Source organism: Tachypleus tridentatus, chromosome 6, assembly GCF_004210375.1.
Source record: "Tachypleus tridentatus isolate NWPU-2018 chromosome 6, ASM421037v1, whole genome shotgun sequence".
In the NCBI taxonomy this organism is placed as follows: Eukaryota; Metazoa; Arthropoda; class Merostomata; order Xiphosura; family Limulidae; genus Tachypleus; species Tachypleus tridentatus.
This window is the reverse complement of record NC_134830.1, coordinates 32726503-32752226: the sequence shown is the minus strand read 5'-3', so window position 1 is coordinate 32752226 and position 25724 is coordinate 32726503. Positions and strand designations below refer to the sequence as shown.

The 25724-nt window shown below is 30.0% G+C and overlaps 1 protein-coding gene across 3 annotated transcripts in view; it reads right to left on the bottom strand.

The window, feature by feature from the left end:
- Positions 1-367: 367 nt before the first annotated feature.
- The window catches only part of LOC143252204 (SLAIN motif-containing protein 2-like), a 66549-nt gene continuing 41192 nt past the window's right edge, over positions 368-25724 (bottom strand). The window contains exons 4-10 of one of the 3 annotated variants that reach the window (XM_076503972.1): positions 19050-19253; positions 18375-18419; positions 15589-15714; positions 11095-11205; positions 9025-9182; positions 6080-6308; positions 368-2646 (exon numbers count right to left, since the gene is read on the bottom strand). In XM_076503972.1, the coding sequence (XP_076360087.1) occupies positions 6216-6308; positions 9025-9182; positions 11095-11205; positions 15589-15714; positions 18375-18419; positions 19050-19253 (737 nt within the window). In that variant the 3' untranslated portion in view covers positions 368-2646; positions 6080-6215. The remainder of the gene's footprint in view (positions 2647-6079; positions 6309-9024; positions 9183-11094; positions 11206-15588; positions 15715-18374; positions 18420-19049; positions 19254-25724) is intronic. The other 2 variants (XM_076503973.1, XM_076503974.1) reach the window with 2 other exon arrangements.

Here is a 25724-nt window from a genome sequence, read left to right as displayed (position 1 = left end):
GAACTTTAAAAGCCTCATTTTATTGTAATTTTCTAACTCCAACATGCTTATAAGTGTTCTCCAAGCACTTTTTAGCATTTATAATAAATACTTATAACTTCTTGCAGCTTATATATGCATAACACTACTGCCCCTGTTAGAAACTGTAGGTACATACTGAACAAAAAATAGGAAAAAAAAATAATTTTATAGAATTTTGCAAGAGAAGGTAATAACACATTTTGCTGTAATATTTTAAACACATTTTGTGTTTTATCAATCGTGTATTTCACACACACTGACCAATGTTCTTTTTCCTTTTTTTAAATTCATAATATCACTGACCAAGTAAAAAATAGATATCTTAAGACAGAGACATTGCAAAGTGTTGAAAATTCCACAACAAACATTATTTAATGCAAAATTTGTATATTAAATACATTACTTCAAACACAGTTACATGTGCTGCACCCACGGTCCTTTCTATAGTAGTTTCACTTTTTAAGATAATACTTCAATATCTGATTATAAACTTTTGATATAGGTATACTGTGTTCAGAGTTATACTTTTTGCTCACAGGTCACCAAGAGATTAAAACAACTATTAATTGTTACTTCCATTTTGATCCTTATCAAGACTGACCACCAGAAAATTATATATAAATAACTTGTGGCAATAGAAATACTGTATCATTACATCTCTATTTCTACTGATATAACATATATCAAACAGGATCATGATGTAACAAGTTCTTATTACAGTATGAACAGATGCATATAGTGTTACCAACTAGATGATATAACTCTGACATTCTGTTAGGGTTACTTCCACAGTAAATATTAACACCAAGCTACTTCCTCTAATCAATTAAAATATCATTATTCTGTGATCAAGAGTTTTTGTTATAAGTATATCAAAAAAGAGTTTAGTACAGTTTAGTAATCAATTATATTTAGAAGAAGAAATTCTAAATTCAGTTTTATAACTTTTAAGATTATTTACACACAAATTACTTTTATGGCCATTTACGTCTTAGGATATACGTGTGTGTCTGTGAAAAATGAAAATATTCTGGCTACATACCCATAATTTACAAAAAGTAAAATGAGGAAACTCAGCAAAAACTTAGTAATTGCAAGATTTTTATGTTTCAGTATATAATATTACAGAAAGATTTAGTAAAAAGTTTGAAATGCAACTCTAAGATTTAAGACACAAGATGTATATACGAATTTTAAGATCTCCCATTGTGAATAAGAAATACTATGTTTGAAACATGAAAAAAATCAGGCTGAATTACCTATCAGGAATTATATGTGGACCTATAATATACACATTATTTATCAGTAAAACAGCAGCATGTAAAAATAGAAAAAAAAGACTTAGAAATTTCTCAACATAGTATGTATCTCCTCCATGAAAAATTAGACAAAAAATTTAACTGCTAATATCACAATTGTTGTTCTTATAAAATATTATTTGAAAATATGTATTCTTAATTTTAAAATATCTTAAAATTACCAATAGTGCAATAGTAATAAATATATCCCTATCATAGAATAGCGAAGTAACAAAGATGTGTTTAATAAGTCATGTTAGGTTGATGTAATGATAGAAATAAAATTCTGTGGTCTATATCCTGATGGTTGTCTAGCTAATTATGAATGATGTTGTGACAGTAATGATATTATAAACTGAGCAGCTGATGAATACATAATTATACTCTAAGAGGCTGTTTCTTTGAATACCATTTGTCTTACAGAAAACACGAAACTAAAGATTATACAACATATAAATTAATTGTATTTAAATTACAAATAATTACTGCACATGCTTGGATAAACTTGAACAGTTGTTTAGAATATAGTAACTCACCAAAATAGTTTAAAACTAACAGCAGAAAAGCAAATCAAATGTTAAGTTTTATTCTTTTGTTGATTTTATACCAAACTAAACAAGATATTAAAAAAAACATTACCTATATTAATTTATGGACTGAAAACTTATTCAAAAACTAAAATGATAATTTCCACAACTGTGAGGTTGTATCTCATAACTGTTATTTTCTTTTATCTGACAGAAATAAAAGTAACAGCTAACTATCAGCTTTTCTACAAAGATAAAAATATCTAGTGATCAATCAAGTACACATTCTGTGTGGAATATCATTAACTTCCAATTGAAGTTAACTTTTAACATGATAAAATAAACACAATTATTACTATCAGAGAAAACTCCAGTTTCTAATTAAAGTCAATCCATACACTGCAATTAAGCCTGATTCTATTGGCAAATCACAGATGTCCAACACTTTGACAGAATCACTTAACATTGTTTTGTGAATAATATTATACAAATTTTTTTCAGTTGTAGAACATGTAAATGGAGCTCAACTCTTTTCTGATAAGTTTATGAATAGAATATTTTGCCTACATATGTCACGTAGAACTCAACACGAGAAGACAGACAGTGTCATTTTCTCACTACACTACAGTAAGTAATGGTGAAAGTTCCAAAAATAAAACCTTGTATAAACCTACAAATATTAACCCTTACACCAAGTTAATAACTATATATATTGCTAGAAACACCCTTCACTCCAGTCATCGCCTGCCTGGTCTTCTTGTAATCCTGATCTGTCAGAGTAAGGCACTGGAATCCCTGACCTGTAAAGTTTCAAGTTTGTTTTATGTACTTGTATATCAAATACTAAAAACTCAGATATTTCTTTTATCATCCAACTGTCTACTTTACAAATTTGTCACATCTGTATATTACAGCTATGTTCAAGATTATTTCAATGGTTATGAAATAAAAGATTTTGGCCTAAAAGTGGGAGCTTGTTACCAAAAATTAGCTGACAAGAAAGTCTTCACAGAATGCTTAACCTATAAAGTCATGATAGCAGTTAAGTTACATGTATGCCAAATGTGGCATACAATAAAATTTCATTAGCATGCTGAAACTTCGTGATAATGAAGGAAACTTTCTGAAGGGAAAAAAAACCAAAACTGATATAAGAATGTCAGAAACAGACTAATAAACAAATATTCAGCAGCGTACCTTACTCTTTGGTCAAAATATTAGGAACCAAATGTTAATAAACTTTCACCAAAATGATCAAAAAATACTATATTTATTTATTTGTTTGAAGTATACAAGCAACACTAACTTTAAAAATTAATAAAGTAGAAGTGTGTTTGTGTCTATATACATGTATAAATATCTGGCACACTTGAAACTATGTGCATTTTTCTTGTAGCAAAATTCCACTGAGCTATCTACTGCATCCACTGAGGGGAACTGAGCCCCTGATTTTAGTATTGTATATCCAAAGACTTACTGATGTCCCACTGGGGACTGGAAATTATATAGCACATTTTACTATGGCACTCCAATTATAACCTATTTGTCATCCCTACAATAAGGTATGTTTCAATACAAATTAAAGCCTCAGATAAAGGTTGCAAAAATAGATTCATATTTTAATTTTTTGTTTGCTAACTAATATCCAACTGTGTGTAATGTTTTAATAAAGGAAACAAAAAAAACATGCAAGAAATGTTTTATGATATTATACATGTATATGCACTCTGAGTTTGTTTGAAATGTGTGAAAATGAATTACACTATTTAATTTTTAAACAGTGTGACGAATGACTATTCAATAATAAAATGGTAAATATATGACAAAACACTGATTCATGAATTAATTGTTGAAGAGCAAGTACTATGAATAAAAACTCAAAAATTAAAGAACTTCCCTTTGAACTACATTTGAAATACCATTAAAAATGCTTTCTTTTTGTATTAAAGTTAACTGGCATGTAGGAATACATCACTGCTCAATTCTTTTGGAAAAGTAACAATAGTTTTCTTTTGTTGAATGCTATATACATATGTAGAAGGTTATTCTAATAAGCAAAGTGCAAGTAACATTAATTAGTACATGCACTGTTACTGTGCAGTAAAATGGACAACCAGTGGTATTATCCAACCTGACACTTAGCTCTTTGAAGCAACAAGCAGATTTACTCATTGCACATTCTTGAATTTCCCACCAAGCAAAACTGCACAGTGGATTTTGATATCAAAAATATACTCAAATAAGTAAAATTAAAAATGTAATTTGTTAGTAAATAATTGACAGTCTTATAGAACCCACCACAATTTAACTATACACTCAAGTTTGTAAGGATTATAAATTGCCATAGTACACTTTATGTAGGATGTCAAATTTAATATTTACTTTAAATCATTTTTGTTCCAATCATTCACACTTTAAACTTTAGTTCCTCATTCTTCCTTTAATTAGCACTGAATGTATAAAAAAAATAAAATATAAATTATGAGTCTTTCATAACTTGTGCCTTTCAAGGAAAACTTCACTACTCTTTTGTTTAAATATTGTAGTACACAGATGTAACCAGATAAATGTTTTTTTGCATGTTCAGTTCAATTTAAGTATAATAGCACACTTATATTTCATTCTTTGTGTATTATTGTTTAATAAATATCATAAAATATACAAACTTAACATGTTATAGGTCTGTGATTATTCATTTAAATTCAAAAAAATTTCTTTCAAAATTATCTTTATATGTAATTATAATAAAACTACTATGCTGAAATTCAATTTTGTTAAGTTGTTTCTGTGGCAAGTAACACTGTTTCATTCAGTAAAAATGTTGACCAATAAACACATTTAGAAAATTTAGTTATAAATACACCAGACAAACCGTACAAAAAATACCTTTACATAGACAAATTATTTTATGCAAACATTTAGAGAGAAATGATACATACAATTACCTAACACATAATATCCTAAATTTAAAACATTTTTTTTAGTTAGAGGGTGTAATAAAAGGAAATACATGCTTTTATAATCATCTCGAGCATGTTAGGTGGTAAGTCTAATAATAAAGAATCAATTACACCATTACTTATGTAAGAACAAGATGTAAAACAGGATTGTCTCACAAAGATGAAATGCAAAGGAGATAAATTCATTCACTGACAGCTCTGCAGTTCCTTACAGTTTATACACCTTGTTTGTTGTACTTATAAGAAATGAACAATTACTTTGAAATTATTTTCTACTATATTCTACAATTCTGCAGTGTATTCTTAGTTTTTACAGCACAGATGTCTGCACAGTTCCTGTAACGTTTTTAAAAAACTACATATAAACCTTAAAAACCAACTTTCTGCCCACCAACACAGTAGGGATAGTGTATGTAATGTACTAACTTTCAAAGCTATTGTTACATGAGATGACAGTGATTTAAATTTTTTAGTAGTTAATGATTTATTACAAGAAAAAAATAATTGTCATGTATGATACCAATAACATTTAGAATAGCAAATTCTAATCATACACAAATAATTTATAATCAAGTTTCTAGCTCTGTGATAACAGCTCATTAATGCATGAACTCCTAATATTGAACCTTGTAGCTATTCAACCAAGACTTCTTACTTTTATTGGATATGAGAGATTTTTGCCTGTCACATGTTCCTAAATTTAGATGAGACAGATTTATGTTTTAAAGGTTCTGCCTACTTGTATATTTAAAATGTAGTTAACAGGAATATTTATTTTTACTGTCTCAAAATTATTTCTGTGGCTATTTCACTTACTCCAGGCAAAATGTATAGCCTCATGTTTTCTGAAAATCTTTATTTTATAAAGCAGAACCACTCTGGGATATCTTCTGTGTCCACAGTGGAGAAATGACCCCCAACTTTTAGCATTCTAACTCCAAAAATTTACCACACTTCTATCAGAAACAAAGTTTGTTTAAAAGGATACCTACTTGAAAATGCAGGCAGAAAATATTCAAATACTTTTATCCCATTGATTTTTATTGTTATATCTTGATATATTAAGTTCTTTCTTATTAATGAAGCACTTCAGTGTAAAGTATTATTAATCCCACATAACAATTCACAATAACAAAATTCTTTGAATTTACTTAGAAATAAAATAATAACAGTACTGAGATCAAACATACTATACTATATTCTAATTTAACCCTTAAAAGTTTAATTTAACACTTTCTCTTTTCAATCCTGAAAATAAAATACTTAATTTTACCTAGGCTTCGTTGATTTAGAGGCTGGGATCTTTGAAGGACGAGGCAGACCAGATTTAGGGGTTCCTACTGAAGGAGGAGTATTCCTTGGAGAAGGTGTTGTGTTTCCAACTGTTTCAAAAGGAGACTGTTGTCTAACTAGCAATTTTTGATTCGGAGTACTCTGTAATGGAGACTGCTGTCGGGGCTTTGTCTGGATCCTGGAGATGACTGTCTTCTTATCTGGCCAACCTACACCATTTATAAATTAATAAATAATTTAAATCATACTTTCAATGATTAAAGTGATAAACAATTAAACTACTGAACATCTAAATGTATAAAATGAATTGATTTTATGCCAGTTTTATAAACAAACTGCAAATTTTATTTATAATACAAACATACACCACAGTAAGTGTCAGGATAGACTTAATGTGGTCCAGTAGATTCAGCACAAGGGGAAGAAAACTTGTTTATCCATGCATTTTTGTTACTTGCCCACCAAATTTAAAAGGTTTAACATCAAAGGAATATACAAGCAATATGCATAATGAACATCTGGAATGAACAAGTTAAGAATGTGTGCCTTGTGGGAACTTTCCACTGCTCAACAAGTTCTTTGAACTTTATTACATCCATAAATAGCTATAATTGAGTAATCAGTGGGAATGTGACAGGCAAGTAATAATCAAACATTAATTTTGATTAATTGCTTATTTTCATGAGTCATGACTTTAACAACTATGAATTAATCAGAATTAACTGGAAATCATAAAGGCAATACCTGATTACTTGGATAACTGAAACAATAAGGAATAATCATAATTTTGAGCAATCAATTATTTAACATAACCCTCATCAATACAATCAATATTCGTAGACAGTCAATTATATCCATTAGCCCTCTCACCATGAGTATCATTTACTGTGCATGACACAAAGTTTTATAAAACTATTTTTGTTTATGCTATACCAATTAGCTCAGCATAAAATCTTAGCTATAATACATATTTTAATAGTATGAGTTTTAAGTTCTTAATTCTACAAGGTAATATTTAAAAAAAAATCCACAATTTCATTTAGTGTGACACATCACACATTGTCTCTCGGAATCTTTACTTTGCCCACCACCTCTCCAAAACGTACAAAATTAAATGTAAATTACTCAATATAAAATCATCATTGCTCAGAAAAAAACAAAACAATTTTATAACCCTCAATTTTGTTTGTTACAGAGCTATCAAACAGAAAATCAGCTCCCCCCTTCTGTCACATTCTCTTTCAGAATTCAATAATTCTCTCTTATATTTAATTATATATTACATATAACTGATAGAAAGACAAGGTTTTCATTTATCAAACCACAAGCTTTGGTCTCACGGGATAGTTAATGACTAGCTTATATGAATTTGTGATAGCTCTTGTCGCACAGTTACAAAGTCAGAAAAATTTTGAGAGTTAGGGAAAATTGTCTACTTTTTTACGTCATTAGCCTATGTTCTTTGGGTGCATTAATTAATTAAATTAAAATTATTTAGTGCATTGCTATTAGTAGTATAAAAAAAGTAGGGTTAAGCATCATCAACTATCAACAGTAAGATGAAACAAAACTAGGTAAGTACTTTGTTTCTTAGTTCTCATGTTTTATAACAATAAAGAATAGAGTAACTAAAGTGTAAAAATATGGATTTATTAGGTTACCTAAGATCAGAGTAGGAAAAATACATAAAAATAATAATATAATGAAAATGTTTCACGAGGCACACAAGCAAGAGCTCATAATAGCTCATTGGTAACATAATTCAATAGTGTAACTTCAGCTGCACATTCCCCCAAGTGCTTTACTTACTATAGTGTGGACAGGAGTTAGACACTGTTCAATGGACAATCAAAAGGACAATAACACAGTAAAATTAAATTATAAATAGAGGTATACTGTTACAATCTTAAATCTACTTAGGATATTTGAATATAGTTTCATGTTACAATTTGAAGTCATTCTAGAAAGAAAAAAGGATAATTTAGATTAAGATTTTTTTTGGTGGCTACAAGATCAGCCAAATTGACCAATCCTGTATAGAAAAAGTAACATAAAATAAAAGTTTCACTCAGAAAACATTTGAAAGGTATTTAGGAGGTCTTAGGAGTTACACAGAGAAAATAATATATGAAATTTCTGAGATGAGGAAAAATATTTTAATCTTATTATGAAAATTACTTTTCAACAGACTATTCAAAAGAAATACTTAACATATTCATGTACAAATCTTTTAGTTTATTAAAAATATTTCACAAAATATATGATTTTCTGTATCTATAAGACTTCCAAGTTTTGTGAAGATATACAACTACACTGAGAGTTACATATATTAAACTTATTAAGAATCACTGAGTATAAAGAAGTCATGTGATTAAGTCCATTTTAAGAGAGTTAATCACCCAGCTGTACTAATAAGTAGACCAACGGTGCTCAAAAAACTGCTTGTTAATAACTTAAGAATATGGTTATAAGGGCACTTAACTTTGTCAAAAATATAAGGATATAAAATTATAGTATTTCAACAATACCTTCATTTAATAAGCTGTACTTTCTGATTAAAGTTGTTGTTTGTTATTAAGTACAAAGCTGCACAAAGGGCTACTTGTACTCTGCCCACCACAGGTATCAAAACCTAGTTTCTAGTAGTACAAGTCTGTGGACATACTACTGTACCACTGGGGGCATACTTTTTGAAATTCACTTTTATCAACAACTAGTGGTAGTAGATAAAACTAAAACTACAGATTTAAACATCCTACAAAATACTAACTTTAAATTACAAAATAAAAGAACTATTCAAATAGTTTGTTATTTTCAATTTTACATTTTATTTCTACTTCCCACCATTAGTTTACTAAATTTTGAAATAAAAGTCAAATTTAAGACTTAGTATTTTATTAGCTCAAAAAATTAACAAATATCAACTACCTGAGAAGGTGGGGTTAATCTAGATTCTATTCTCTGATATGGTAGTACGACACGATTCGGACGCTGCAACTCTGATTCACTGATATTTTTCCCTCTTCCGAGTCTAATCCCACTGCTTCCTCTTGTAAGGTTAGGAAGACTCCTCCTAACATTTTCTGTGAAGAGAACAATACAATATACATAATGAGTTGAGCCTGATACACATATTACAATACATTCTTAATTGTATAAGCTTTTACATTTACGATAGCATAGAAAATTCAAAGCTGAAAAAAAACTTGAAGTATTGGAATCCTGAATTTTTCTATTGCTTTTGTGGAAATTACATGAAATCACAAATACCTCTTCCAATACATCAATTCAATATACAATTGACAATTGCAAACAACTGGATAAATCATTTGTCATATATATCTATACATTGTGAAAATAATACCTTATACAAAAGCTGTATATAGCTCTACAAGATTGATTTTCGTACGCTTCTTTCAGATTTATAAAACGATTAATACATAATCTCATTAAAAAAAAAAAAAAAATTATTTTGTTTTAATTTCATCATTTTACAAAGCATTCTATTGCAATATTTCCACCTTTTGTGAACAATTTCAGTTTCACTGTACAAGTAATCTTAAAGAACTAGTTAAGCAGTTTAAACCTATTTAAAAAGTGTTATCCCATTCCATGTTATAAAAAATGGAAACCACTGAGATCGAGTTACAAAATGGATTCATACGAGAATATCTTACTACATTTTTCAATGAGATTGAACTTTAATGTACATATATACATAATAAGATGGATGAAGTCTGGATGCAAGGCAATGTCATCCATTGAAATTACATACGTGGTTATATTCTGCAAAGTTTGATTCTTTTTGAAATTGTTTAAACTGGAAATGGACAGACTTTGAACTTGTAGCTCTGTTAACTAGTCAGCAACTTTAATATCTTCAAACAATGCTCACATATTATCCACATGCTTAGCATTCAGTGTCTATAAAATGCTTTACAGAATTGCTCATACAAGAAATTTTATTGAACTTTATATATCTTGCATAAATAATTATTTACAAGTCCATTAGTATTGACTGGATACAAAACTGTACTGAGAAATGTTACCTCTATTTGAGGTTATTGAAGAGAACACCATTAACATGAAGTCAAGGCAACTTCATAGCTTTGAATAATACTCCCACACAGATATAATTTATGTAGAATTGTGAAGAAATCATCTTCAGCAAGTTATTCTATTGTAATAGTATGTAGTATTTAATACCATATTGCAAACTATGGTGTTTGAGCATCCTTCTGTCTCCACTTTTATGGCACTGCATTTGAAAAGCCACACATGCAAAAAAAACCTCAACATTCCCTTTTTAAATGATAAGAAAACAGAGATGAACTATGTTGTTGCCACATTTATTTTTGTAAGTCTACATTAAGTTGTGAGGTGCCTTAAAGAATAAAAATATATATTTACTGTGTGTTACTGTCAAGCAGCTCTTAACATGAAAAGTGCTCAACAATTACTTTTCACAGTGGATTGTAGATAAGAGGTTTGATTTCAAGAGAAACCAAGAATGAAACACAATTAACTTTTGTAAAGTCCAGGAAATAATTTAAATTGGTGGATTAATCTAAAGTTTTCCCATAACTGGGGATAGATATTTTTGTTTATATATTCTAAAAGAATCAAGTTAAAATACAGTATTTCAGACAATTTACAATATCTTTTTTGTTTTTTTATTCTTTGATGGATTGTTTAGGCAGAGTATTCATAATGAAACTTTGTAGTATGGACGGCAACTGCCTGTTGTGGAGACACAAGTGTAGATAACAATGTTTTGAAAGTCTTTTGTCTTCAGGTGGAAGACTTTCAAAACATTGTCATCTACACTTGTGTCTCCACAACAGACAGTTGCCGCCCATTCTACAAAGTTTCATCATCACTTTTTTTTTTTTTTATCAGAAATAAGCTTTTTTTCAGCTTAGTTACTCTTAGAATATTGTTGAGAAAACAAAAGCTATATTATTATTATTATTACACATAAAAAGTCATAAATACCTGTTGGATTATCTAGGGAATTGTTGGAGCCATAATGACTATTTGTAGGGCTGGAATGATTAGAGATCCGGCTGTGTACTGCTGTTGTATTTGGGTGTGTTTCATGTAATTCTGTACACACAAGTCCTTGATATTAGTTACATATTGAATAAGTATTAAATCATTCATATTAATATGAGTTACATATGTTAAAACAGAACTGGAAAACTATTATACAAAGTTCACTGCCTATAAAAGTTTTTTCTCACGTTAGTAACGAGATTTTTATCAGTTATTAACTAGATCTTGCAGGGGTGAAATAGTGTTAGTATATATTTTTCTTTTTAAACTTTTAAGCATTTAGGCTATAGTGTCAGAACAAACATGAAATTTGCACAAATCCTGTGAAATATTGAAATACCTAGCCATACATTCATCTGGTAAGGATTTATATTTAGAAACAAATATAATACACACACAACTTCATAAATCATTATACATCTCACTGTAAAGATTATCCATTAATTGCGTGTTAGCATCCAATATTTGGTTTTGGCTCAATTACAATAATTTTTGGTGTGGTAACTGGAAACAACCCAATGATGTACAAAGCTTATTTTGTTTTAGGATTTCTGCCCGAGAAGAAGGATAAAAAAAGCTTCTTATATACAATTCTACTTTTTATGGATGTTTGCTTGCATTACCCAGATTAGCTGGCTCATTTATTGTAAAGTAGTAGCAAACTGTCCACAGTGTACACAAACTACTCTGTTTTACAGAAAGGGAATGAAAACATCCCAAAATGAGACACATTTCCACATTTAAAACAAAATACTTTTGGCTCTGAATTAAAAGACAAATTCTTTATCAATTAAGTGAGTCAATTATTACCTTCTGCAAGACAGGATGTGCAATTAGCATCAAATGAGGTCATTAGAAACATAATAAGAAGATAAATAAGGGGAACATTGTCTACCATTATCCTTTATATACTTTGTATAATGGGTATAACTTAGTTAGTACTAAAATTATTCTTCAGCTATATTTTAAAAAATGTTATCTTGTATAACTAAGATATATTTTTCAACTTTAATACTAATGCAGTTAATTACTGTATTTGAATGGGTGACAAGCAAACACAATGATAAAACGTTCCAAGGCTAGCAATGTAACAAACTATTAACAAAAGCATCTAAACTTAGAAAATATAGGAACAAGCAAGTATTAGATTCAAACTCCTATCAGCACTGTAAAAACATAACAAGAAAAACTACTGTTCACATCTTCTCCACATATTTTTTTGTATCTTTTGACATCACTGATAACCATCTGTATCTCATGTGTTACTTCACACAATACAATGTCTACCAGCTAGCGTTTAAAACCAAAAGCATTTTTTTTTCAGTCAGTCAGTCAAATAGGATGGTCTTATGTTTTTAAGAGTTAAGTAAGCAATTGAATTTTTTGCAATGAAGATTGTATTTTCAGAATTTAATTTTGATACAAAATAGAGAATGAAGTAAAAGATTTCAACAAATAATGAAACAAATGACATTTGAATGAAATGCACATGTCAAATTCTGTTGAGAATCCTCACTATGGAAGAAAACGAACTAAGGGATACAGCCATTACTTCTTCCATCTCTATCTCATAACTGTTTCACCTACAAATCTGAAAAGTCCCTTAAAACTGGTTGACTCATCTAAGCTTACTTCTTGATAAATGAAATGAAAATAAATATGAAAACTTAGTGAAAGAGATTGAGCCCACCCTTACCTCATTGAAGTTGGTAACTTGCTAATTGGTCATGCTCACTAATCAATTATTCTCTCATGCTTAGGTTAACATAGGAGTGCTGCAGTTGGTATGTTCCTGTTTACATTATTGTGACCAATCATACAAATAATCCCTGGACCTACTGGTATTAATCACTCTGAAACTGTTCAATCATTTCTATTTCCAGTATTACTTATTCAGGTTAATGATGAGAGGACAGACCAGCCTGTGTGACAAATCTGAAATGCGGGTTAGTTTAAGCACTCTCTATTCATATCTCTTTCGGTGTTTTCAACTTGTGAAAAAAGTCTTACATTGGTCTATAAAGGTATGCAACATAATGTTTTGGAAAACAATTGCAATCTTTGTGAATGTAACTTTCATATGCCTGAAAAGCTGCTGTAATAATATTCATGCACTTATTTTCCTGTTCCACTCACAAACATAATGTATATTGGACTTTTAAAGAAAAGTTGGAATATTTCTAGAAATAAAAGAGAATTATAAATTACATATTAGAAAGCTAGTCTTTTATAATCCAATTTGAATGTTTTCCATAAAACACAGGCATAAGGAAAACTGTGTGCCTTGTGAAGTATTTTTTCAGTATTACTAATCATAGATAATTAATTAGCTGATCAACTATTATTTTATAGTAATGTGAAAAAGGTAAAAATAGGGGAGGTAAAAAGACTTGAAGATCCACTCTATGCCAACCTTTAAGATGTCTATTAGAAAGGTATAAAAACTAAGATGTCAAAGACATATGATATGAGAAGTTACTAGAAATTCAAGCTTTAGATGGCAGGGAACATCATGACAAACACCTATCAGCTGCTCCCAGTTTGTTAATATTGATGAAACAAGATCCATGGTAGGAGAATCAACTTAAGGTACAAATTATTATTCCCTTAAAAAGATTCCACTCTTGCAAAACAAGAACAAACAGTACTGAAAAGGCACAGAAAATGTCTTCCTAAAGGAGAACCAGTTTATGTCAGAGTAGGCAACACAACAGTGGTGACCAACTTTTGTAGCCCCAGTTTCTGATAGAAAGTCTATCAGGATATAAGTATAGAGCCTTCCTGGAAAAAACGTCAATAACCCCAAAATGAAACAAAATGTGAATGTATCACACCTAGTTCAAGTAATAGAATATATTTTCAGGGAAAGATGGTAGAATGAACAATTTTTAAAGGGTTGAAAAGGAGAAGCTAAATAAATCTCATTGAGGAAAATGTCTAGGTACTTGTGGGAGATGTAATAAAATAAAAAGAATTGAAAAAGAACCCGAAAACAGAAGTGGGCCAAAGAGAGGTACATTTTACTTTTGTGTCAACAGAAATTGGCTGAAACTACATCTCTGTAATATGCAACGGAAACATACACACTAAAAAAAATCAGATCTGCAGGAGGTGGAATAAAAGTGGAGGGCACCAGCAATGTGGGTCTTGCAAATGATCCATATTTGTAGGTTATTAATAGTAGTAGAAAAAAATTCCAATTGAAAACACATCTATGAAGAGACAAGAAAGGCAAGATCCTATTTATTTTATCTATGGAAAACACAATCCATAGGGATTGTCACATCAAGAGAAGTCATCATTCCTAAATCAGAGAGGATGTTTGGCAGATGGAAAACTATGCATACCCCAAACTGAAGGTGATGGGTGAAGATCTTGAAAGAATATCAATACCAAACCTCCAATTAATGACAGACTGAGTAGATGCACACATTGATACTTGAACTTGTAAACAATCTATCTCAGAAAAGATGCTAATTAGGAAGTCAATTTATTTTTTTGATAACAAATGAGTCACAATCCACTGATCATCCATGCAATGATGACAATCAATACATTAAGCACAATATCAATATTCCCTTGTCAAGGAAAAAGTTATAAAATATCAAATAAATGTAACAAGCATTGAAAAACATTACACTCAGGATTCTAATGAGAGTGGCAATTAGAAGCAAAACAAGGCACTAAGATGTAATCAATGAACTCCTCCTTTTTTGTTAACCTGAAGAAGACCAGAGGTTGAAACGTGTTTTCTGCTTTATTAGAGAAAGTGTTAACACCCATACAAGCCGTTCTGAGATACATTTTTATTTCAAGTGGGTTTCTCGTCATCAAAAATCCCTTCTGACAAGATTCTCCTTAACAGGAAATAAGTCAAATACTTGAAAACACACAATAGGTTTGTTGTTTCTTTTTGTAATATGTATGTATGTGCAGAGAGAGGCTGTCTTATTAAAAGACAAGCACTTTGCAATACAGCCAAACATGCAAAAGATTCCAAGGAACCCAAAGCAGCATAAATGCCAAAAGTTGGAGAAAATGTTGAAATCTGATTCAACTACAGACATCCACCTGTGGAAACTATCTAATAATACAAAACAGAAATAAAAGATTCTTAGATACAAATATAATGTCAAAAGTCTTCAAACAAGAGGCATGAGGTAATAAACAGGTCAAAGTAGGTACATAATATTGTTTAAAATAATCAGGAGAATAACTCATAATAGTGAAGAAAAAGAATGTCTCAAAAGAAGATAAATCATAACATGCAGGGTACAAAACTAACAATAGTTCAAAGTACAAAAGACACATGGAATTCTTTGTAATTGGCACTTTTTTGTACTCAATCAGAAAGTTCAATTTACTTCAGTTTAGATTTTACAAGATCTAAAAAAACGTTTTCATGTACTATTAAATTTAAAAAAAAAATGCTACCATTGTTATGATTGATTGATTGAGCAGCACAGGGACTAATGGGATGTTGAGCTTGGTTGTCTTGTCCATCAATGTCAGAAGTAGAGCTCAAAGGTGAACCAGATCTTCTCCCAGACAAGCTGCTCACTAAATTATGAATAATTTATATATTACTAGAATAAGTTACACCAAGCAGTCTGCTACCTAGTTAAAAAGTTCAGTGCTTCACTACACAGCACTGGTAAAATTGGGTTATTAAAACTAAAAGCATAGTTTTAAAACAATCATGCCAGAGCTTAAATTAAGCAACACCAATTTGAAACTAATTACCAATCCAATGATATTATTATATCTCTTTAAACTCACCTCTTTCCATTCACTTAAATAAATGTGTGTATATATTACAGATCCACAAAAGTAATTTTTGTTAAAATGAAAGATTGGTTGGTTGTTTGACATTTAATGGTGCAAAGCAACTAGGCTATCTGCACCAAACAACCAGTAAAAATAAAAATAACATTAAACTAATATTATTAAAATTCATAAAGAGAAATTACATTTAAACATAAAGAGTGTTAAATCCACTTTTTAAATCAAGTTTACAGCAGTGAGAGGGAAAGTAATACAAGTTTTAAAAGACATTCTGTAGTATAGTTTTAATTATTATAACTTGCCAGGATGACTAACAGGTGTGTTCAAACATCAGCATTGGTCACCTGAAGTTGACCTTTCCAGTCCTGGTTTCGAGTTATTTGATGTCATAGCCATTCTCTAATTTCGTGTTGAACTAATTTCATTTTAATTCATAAAAAGGAATCATGTTAAAAAAACTCTAATTTATGAATTAAAAACTTAAATAGCATTAAAAAAGCCAATGGCCTTTAAAAAAACTAGAAATATTTGTAAGGTGGGCAGTGTCGTTGGCAATGGTTACACTGTCCAGTATCAGAGATAAGCCTAGGGACAAAACGTCTAAAACAGCACCATCACTGAAAGCCATAACAACAGCATGACAATAAAATATGGACTATCATGACTTAAGTGTTACACATACCACACATTAGTACATCAGTCCCAGATAAAAGAAAATGAGTTAAAAAACTGACCAATGCATAGTCTAGGAAGGACAACTTCTTTCCAATATTTATGGAAACAAGATGGCCAAAGTCCAATAGAGGGTTTTATCTGGAAAAGCTTATTTTCACACTGCTCACTCCACGTTGACTGCCAACTAGCACAGAGCCAAGCCTTGAATACAGGACCAGTCATGTATGGAACAGGCACAGCAGTGATAGTACCAGGGCAGACAGACTTAGCTACAATGTTGATGAGCTCATTCCCGTGAATACTAGCATTGCCTGGTATCCAGAAGAACTGGATAGAAGTAGATTAAAGTGATGTGGGCCAGTCAGTTTTGAATATCGGTGAGAACAGGATGAGAACTAACGTGAAGCGATTCAAGGGCCGGTAAAGGACTAAGCAATTCACTATTAGTACAATTTGAGTACTGCTTGGCTTCTGTATGATCCAGGGGAAGAGAAATGACATACAGTTCAGCAGTGAACACAGAAACTGTAGAGGTGATTCTGTACACAACCACGGAACCACAAAAAACCATGACAGAGCCCACACAGTAACCTGATTTCAAACCATTTGTATAAATGGGAATAGAAGGATGATTTGAAAGATGTTCAGCAAATAACAGATAGTATTTCCAATCAGTAGTATCTGCTTTTCTCAGATGACTTAAGATCACATTTTGGGATGGTAATAAGCCATGATAGGATGGGCTGACCAGTGAATACAGCAATTTCATCCATGGACAGACACAATTCATCCAACTGCAGCTGGAAACAAAAGCCAAAAGGAACAATGGCAGATTTTCTATTCTGAAAAAAACATGGCCTACAGATGAAGGAAAACACATCCCCAGGTGGGATGCTGTGCTAAGGATCAAAGATTTGAAGAATATAGTAAAGACAGTTGCAAACTGCAGAAGTGCAGAGGAGGTTCATGAGATTCTGTGTACAAATTCTGGACTGGGGAAGTGTGGAGAGCACCAGTGCAGAGACAAAGTCCCTGTTGATGAATGGGGTCCAGCATTTTCAAGGGTGAGGTTGTGGTAGAGCCATAGATCAGAGACTCACAGTCCAATTTTGATTGAATAAGAGCACAATATAACTTTAGCATGTAACATAGAAACCATTATTGTTGTTGCTAAGGGTCAAGAAAGTATTACAATATTTTGTCATGTTTTATACTTCAGAAAATTTACATTTTCAGAAACACATCATCTATATTTTTTAAAATTATTTACAGAATTGAAGGAACAAAAACAATTTTACACTTCACAAATATTTTATTTATTAACCCTTAAACAGCAGTCATCATCAGTTGATGCTGCAACCTACAACATTCCTGCTGTTTAAGGGTTAATGACCGTGGTTTTTCAGTAAAGGTATTATCAGGTACAACCTTTTTACTGACAAAACAATGCTCATTAATACATGAAGAATCTGCAAAATGTACAACTGTTTTTGTCTTTTGTTTTCATTCCTGTATTTACTCAATATCTTCACAGATAAAAATGCAACTCTTAGCTTCTGAGTAACCGTGCTTTTAAAATTAATGTACCATTTAACATTTTTTAGGTTTTTTTAAAATTTTTATTATCAGATTTGTCTCAGATAATTGAAAGTTTAACAAGTAGTTCTTTTAACCACATATTACACAGTACTTTTGTCATTAGCAAATGTAAAATGTATATCTTAAATTATCGATTTAATTTCAGTTTTTAAGATATTCACCTGAATTTCTTTTAGGTGTGCTTGCTGGAGAATACTGCTTTAAACCTAAATTAACAGAAAAAATAATTAAAAAATAAATTAAACAACTTTTGATATAATAGCTGCACATTTCTCTTTCATAAAACGACATTATAAATAAAATACCAATTTCAGACCTACATTTCCGTGTATAAACTGATCATACAACAGCACTATGAAAAGTGAATAAAAATCAAATATTCAATTCATCCATCTTCACAAGGTAACTTAACAAGTGAAAATACTGTAAAAACATCAACTTTACAATGCATTTAGTAGGAAACTCAAACTTTTAATCAGTAAGACTTCTAAAAATGTTTCAGTCCTCATTACAAAAAAATAACTTTAAGTGACAGTCCAATAAATTAAATTTCTAGCATGAAGTCATCATCCAAATTATCTTCATCCAAAATGAAACTTCCTGCATGAATTTACCCACATAATGAAAATTATCTGTATGAAAAAAACTGTAGAAATATTTCAGAAAGGCATTTAAATGAACAACCTTGTTCATTAATACATGCATTTCTTCTCAAACTGAAACTCTGCTTAAAACACACACATAAAATTAAAATAACATAACAATATACTTTTTCATTAAATCTGAAAGGTATTGGAAATAATAATCATAAAAGAACTGTGGCATCAGAAACTTACTTTCTTCTTGAAGTCTAGCTATTTCATGAACATCTATGACATCTGCAAGAGAATCATCTTCTGCTGCCACACTGTTTTCACTCTTGCCTTGATAAGAATATTGTAATGGTTCAATTACTGGTATAGCACCAGGAGGTAAATTCACTTCTCCTTCCCTTTTCCTTCGATTTCGAGTAAAGGTTCTGGAGTCAACAATTCGGCGTCCTAAAAGTAACACAATAAGAGTACAAACAAGTTTCAACTTCTTTACTCTAAAATATCATCATCATCTTATATCTTAAAATACATCATACAGCTAAAGGTTCTTTACCATGTTTTTAGACCATTCATTCTACTTTACCTCTGGAAATAAGCCAAATATTAAGTTGAACAATAAAAAAACATACATGTAATTAACACATATTTATTACACTGTCTATGAATCATTTATTAATGTTAAGACAATTAGGCTAAAATAATTTTCAATATCCGATATAGAAAATTTGAAGCATGTTCAATCCATTAATTCAATCAGATTTAGATTCTGGTGAATGCTTATTTCCTTTCAAAAGGTTTAGATACCTTGTTGTAATTTCCCAAATACCTTCAACATATTTTGTAATTTGTATTACAAGCTCAATTAATTATTCATTATTTTTGCTTTTAATAATTGGGAACAATATTTCCAGAGCCCATTTAATCACCTACGACTTAACATTAGCCAGTAACCAAACCAGGTTACTTGTTTCTTCTCATTGAACATTTTACAATTAAATTGTGATGTAAGATTACAAAAAAAAACAAAAAAAAAAACATTTTGACAAACAAAATTTAAAAAGTTAACATATATTTAAAAGACCAGCAACATTTCAAATGGAAACAAAACTGGACAAACTTAGGATGATAACAGAAAAATTCTTTAACTGAAAATCCCAAGAAAAATTATTTCTCCAACAAATGAAACATAAATTCATTCACCCCATGCAAGAACTTTCACTCCCCTAAAGTCCTAACTCTTGCACAACATACTATTGAAAAAAACAACAAAAAAACAGCTACAATACAGCATAACAAACAGGCCATCTGATGAACCTCTTAGAAATGATGAATCTTATGTTCTTCTATTCTTCAAAAGGCCATGTCAAAGACATTAGTCTATGATCATGGTTAGTTGCATTGAGCTTCATTTTAGATCTAAAAACAATCTCAACTGACATAAACACTTTCAACCATGGTACCTGCAAACAACTAGCTATCCTTGCAGTGAACACAGCTAAAAACTCAATGGCTAAAGCCAAGCTGAACAAATGTGGGGTGCACTCATAAAAGGAAGACAAAAGATTGGTGGGAAGAGTGTGCAACTACAACTATAGAAGAATCTGAATTATAACTGAAGTTACAAATTTAAAAATAATGTTTTAAAAACTACATTGCAAATACTACTGTTGTTAAGTAATATAGTAAAAACAATTAATATGATAAAAATACATTTACACTATGTATATATAGAGAGTATACCAGGTGTAGAGAGATGAGGAACATACGTTTGTGTATTACTTCTATATAGAAATCCAACAGAAAACCAAACAATTGTAAGAGAAAGTTATGAAATGCATTCTCCACAGGAATAATGACTAATGAGACAGTTGACCAACTGTTGAGGTCCAGAAAAGGCTCATAAATACAGAAGTAACCTCAGAATGCATTTATTCACCTACAGCTAAGAAAACAAAAAAGAAACAGACTATCATAAAAGCACCTGCAGTTGGTTACCAAGTATCCAGTATTACTACTGTTTAATTAAAATAAGATCATATGCATGGTCTTTGTATTCAGTCAAATGGAACAGTGTTCGTCTGAATGCAAACAATTCAGAATGTTACCACTATGACTGGAATATGCAGTTGTGTGTCAAAGTATAGAAAAAGGAAAAAAAAGAAAGAAAGGAAGACTTTAAAGATCAAAATTATTTTGAATTCCTTTTCAACAGTAAAACTATAGACATGGCAGAATTTGTTCTGAAAACTCACTTAGTTCAAGGGATATAACAATAACACTTATTAATCTGCGACTACATAAAATTTGCAACAAAAGGAGACAAACTAAAATTGAATCACTAAGATATTAACAATTGATTAAAAGTTTATAAATACAGCTAAAACCATCAAGAAAGTAATTATACATGTTCATGGCATCGATTAACAAAACAATGTTAGTTGAAGTTTTGAATGTCTGTGCATGTACTACAATATGGAAGTTCTGCTCAATAGTCCAAAAAAAACAAAGTAAACCTTACATTCATTTCACAACATTCAAAAAGTATTTATAAACTTTTCAATATCATTCATGTACATCAATTTTCAGATGTATATAGTTAAACTTATTCAGAGTTAAATTTTACAGTCAAATGTTAAAAAAAGAGTAAAGAAAACTAAGTTTCCAAAATTTGTAGAAAAATACCCCACTTCTTTTCTCTTTACATCTTCTCTCTCTTAACTTATTGTTGGTAGCCTAACCTGAAACAATTTTATTTGAGATGTCACAAACGTATTAAATAAACACTCAGTTTTAGCCTGCTAGTAACCGTCAAGTTTCAAAAGTTTTTTCTTAACTGTAGCTAATCACTACAAATGTAGTACCTCTATTTTTAACAAAAGAACATTGTATTATATAATAATTTATTTCTTGATTGTCACCAACACTGATTCCTGTTATTATTATCAGCCATCTCAGGTGTAACTTTGTCTGTTGTAAGAGTCATATTATAGCTACTGATCAAATTTCAGTGTTGATGGTAGAAGAAACAGAAAAAAGTTAGGTTAATCATATTTTGTAAATATTGTCTGATATGGATAAAACTGTTACTTACAATGGATTACAGCCTATATATAGGAAAGGAGAATACTTTGAATATTTTGGTCTGCTTCCATTAAATCACATTAAAAAGTTCTAAAAAAAAAGACTCAACTGTGGATGTACAATAAGAAAGTTAGTAGATTTTAGTTGACAGTTTGTGCCCAATATTGCATATATTATGCTCATTACAGATAAAGACACAAATAAAAAAAATTACCTAAACTTGGATCCCATAAAAATATTAATGACATCTTTGTTCATAATTTGTCATAAGGCAATTTGATATAAAATCCCTTAGTAGACATGCCATTTTATGTAAGTAAAATATCGAAATTATTATTGTACAAAGATTGATAAATGTTTTTAAAATTAAAAATATTGTTAGAGTGATTGATATTTTATGTAAGAGACATTAATCTTTTTAAATCATAATAACCTTAGTTGTAAATCACGTGATGAAACAGATGAATAAAAATTCCTGAAGAAACAGAGCTGATAGCAAACAATTTTTTGATGTTACTGTAATGGTTGAATGAAGCTATGTACACATACATATATTTTTGTACAATGTGAATGCTGAAGCTAGTTTAAGAAAACAAGTCATAAGATAATCCATGACCATGACCACCAGGGGGGTTTGACTAAGGCAGTTACTACGAAAAACCAAAAGGGCTTCAGATACAACCAAACAGCCTGCCAAAAATTGACCAAATTAAAGTGTAGGCAAAGACATGTCAGTTTTTGGCAGCCCTTAGATAATCATAAAAAAAACAGTAATAATAAGAAAACTGTGTGCATAGTTTGGTTATTTTTAACAGTAATTATTCATGGATATATGCAATATGCACATAAAGTCTGACAACGAAAATTTTTATTGAGATGTCAAAATGTAAGAGTAAATAATCTTCTCCTTCAGCTAAGTAGAGTTTAATCATAATGTCAATCTTCCAGTCTACAATGAAAATTTACAAACTATTTAGATGTGAAATAATTTCTAAAATTGTAAACTTTTCTGCAGATATCAGATGACATAACTGAGGAGTTTATTATGTCAACAGCAGACATTTAAAATTTTTTTGATTTAGTAAAGAAAATTTATTGATGCATTGATGGATAACATTTCAAAATCTAAAATTCAAGTCAGTCCAAGTTGAACAGGGAATACCAGACTGTTAAAAACTAAAAATTGAAACACTGAAATTCTCATTTTGTCTATTCTCTATGGTCAAACCACCGATCTGGATACTAAGTGTTACTGTATCTACTACCCCCAAATCATTCATTATTTGATTTTTTTTTTAAATTACTAGCACAGTTTGCAATATTTATTGCTGAATGTTAGCAAGAGATATAAAGTCTTATGAGTAGACAAATACAATTAACTCAAACATATTGCAATATGATTTTAGAAAAATCTGACCTATAGCTGTTAACATTTCATTTTTGTGATGTTTTTGGCTTATAAATGACATATTACAAAAGATTAAATTGTTATATATCACATTTTTGAAGAGAATGTTTACAGATTTCCTGAAAAGTACAAACTTGGAGGTTCACAAATAACTAAACAGAAGCAGCTTCTTACAATTCCATCATTTAACATAATTTTAAGAGAACTCAAACAAGTTAAACCAAGAATAATTACAATGCCCATTATTCCTAGTTCTAGCAGCCATATGTTTAACAAAGTATGGGTAATATTTAAGTAATTAATATATTAAAGATTAACAATATATCTCAAAACTCATAACAACAAAATTTACATAATAAAAACGAGACACACAAGAAACACATTTTTGAACGTTTAATTTCAGCTGTAATGGATTTACTATTATATATTTATTTTAATATCTAAGTTTCAGTTAAATGTATATATTTAGAAATACATGCAACTTCTATTGTTAAATGTGTATTGTGAAAGTCTCACCTATTCACTAAAGCTGTAGAAGATTCTCAAAGTAAGAAAATCATTTGTGACCAATGAAGAGCTAGCTAGCTACCCACTGATTGAATTGTTCCAATAAACTCAGAATTAATTTGCTCATTATGAGCTCTTGATAACAAAGTTCCAGATTGGATAGGAGACAAAACATTGTTTGTGTGTATATAAATGATTATTTCTAATAATTATTTGTATATTACAATATATTTGCATTAAGAAAGAAAACTGTGTGTAAATCTCAATGGCAAATATCATAACTTTGATACATATTGAAACTCAATTTCAGGTTATTTTAAATTATAAAATCAGCTCAATCAAGCTATGCAGTTTCTAAGTTCATGCTTTAAATATTTTTTTATCAGCAACTTGAGTCATCTAATGACAAAACAAAGAATATCTAAACATTGAAATAGTAACATATATCAGGCAAAGGCTCCTTCCCAACCACAGAACCATCACTTCAATATGGTAAAATTTTTATTATTTAATATAACAATCTCTATACTTTATTCTCCACAAAGTAATATTTTAATATTACTTGTCACAAAAATATTAGTCTTACAATAATAGAACACATATCAGATGAATTTAATATATAATTGAAACCTAATAAAATATTTCCATACAGTACACCACAGTATTTGTTTTTTGTTTTTTTTATGGTTTCCTATACAAAAATTATTTAAACAAACTATGACTACTCTAATTTATGGAACATATTATTTCAGCTGGTTTTTATGCACCTTCATAATAGACCAGAATGTCTACACATTCTGTAGTAGCCATAAAAGCTCGATCCAAATATATATATATAAAATATATTCATATCAGATAAATGACAGAGAATACACAAAATAAAGTGAAAGAACATACATCAAAACTACTGAAAACTATGTCTTTATCTCTCAAGCGTTAAAAGCTCCAAGAAAATCACTGTTATAAATTGTTCAAATATTACAAAAACCACTAGTTATAGATCCATAATTTTCTTTCTAACTTGTCCAGTACTAGACTTGTATTTGATTAGTTAAGAAAGAAGTGTGATCCAACACTTAGGATTTATACCAAAAAATAAAACTTAACATTTTTACAACAATCAGAAGAGGGAAAGGGAGTTATGAGCAGAACACTGTTAAAACTATCAAAATTGATATTAAATGCATAATTATAGTTACAGAAAAAACATACGGTCACAGAAAGTATTCATTTCAAAGAATGTTATTACAATTATGAAACTGTGAACAATTGCCTAATGTCATACACATCTCAATGCACAAAAGTTTCTAGTTTTACTCCATAAAAGTATTAAAGCTAGACACTTAGCTAAATTTTATAATCAATTAATTATTGGGTCCATTAAATTTATTAGATTCAACTAATCGATTATTCTCACAAGACTTTCATGGTTGAAATAATCAAATATAGCAATAATTGGAAATTAATTTTAATGATTACCTTTTATGACACTAATTGATATGATCAATACCACTGATTAATAGGTAATCACTCAACTAAACAGTTGATAAAACATTATTTCTGATAACTGCATAAACCTGGCAAGTAATAAAACAGCAGGGACATGCAACTCGTGTGTTTGTCAGAATGTTTATTTCAAACAAATGGAACCAGCAAGTTTAAAGATACAGGTCTACTAACATTAAATTTAGAAAAACAGTAATTCTTATCAGAACAAAGGAAAAATATCATGAAATGAAAATGGTATCACTATAAATTATATTTTACTTAACACTTACCAATTACAGTGTACCACTGATTAAGAACCTGTAAGCAGCACTTTGAGGATGATACAACATTATTGAACTTTGGTGAACACTCATGCCTGAAACTCCTGCTTGCTATAAAATTTTTTGTTGGAATCATTGGGGATGAAGTAAAAT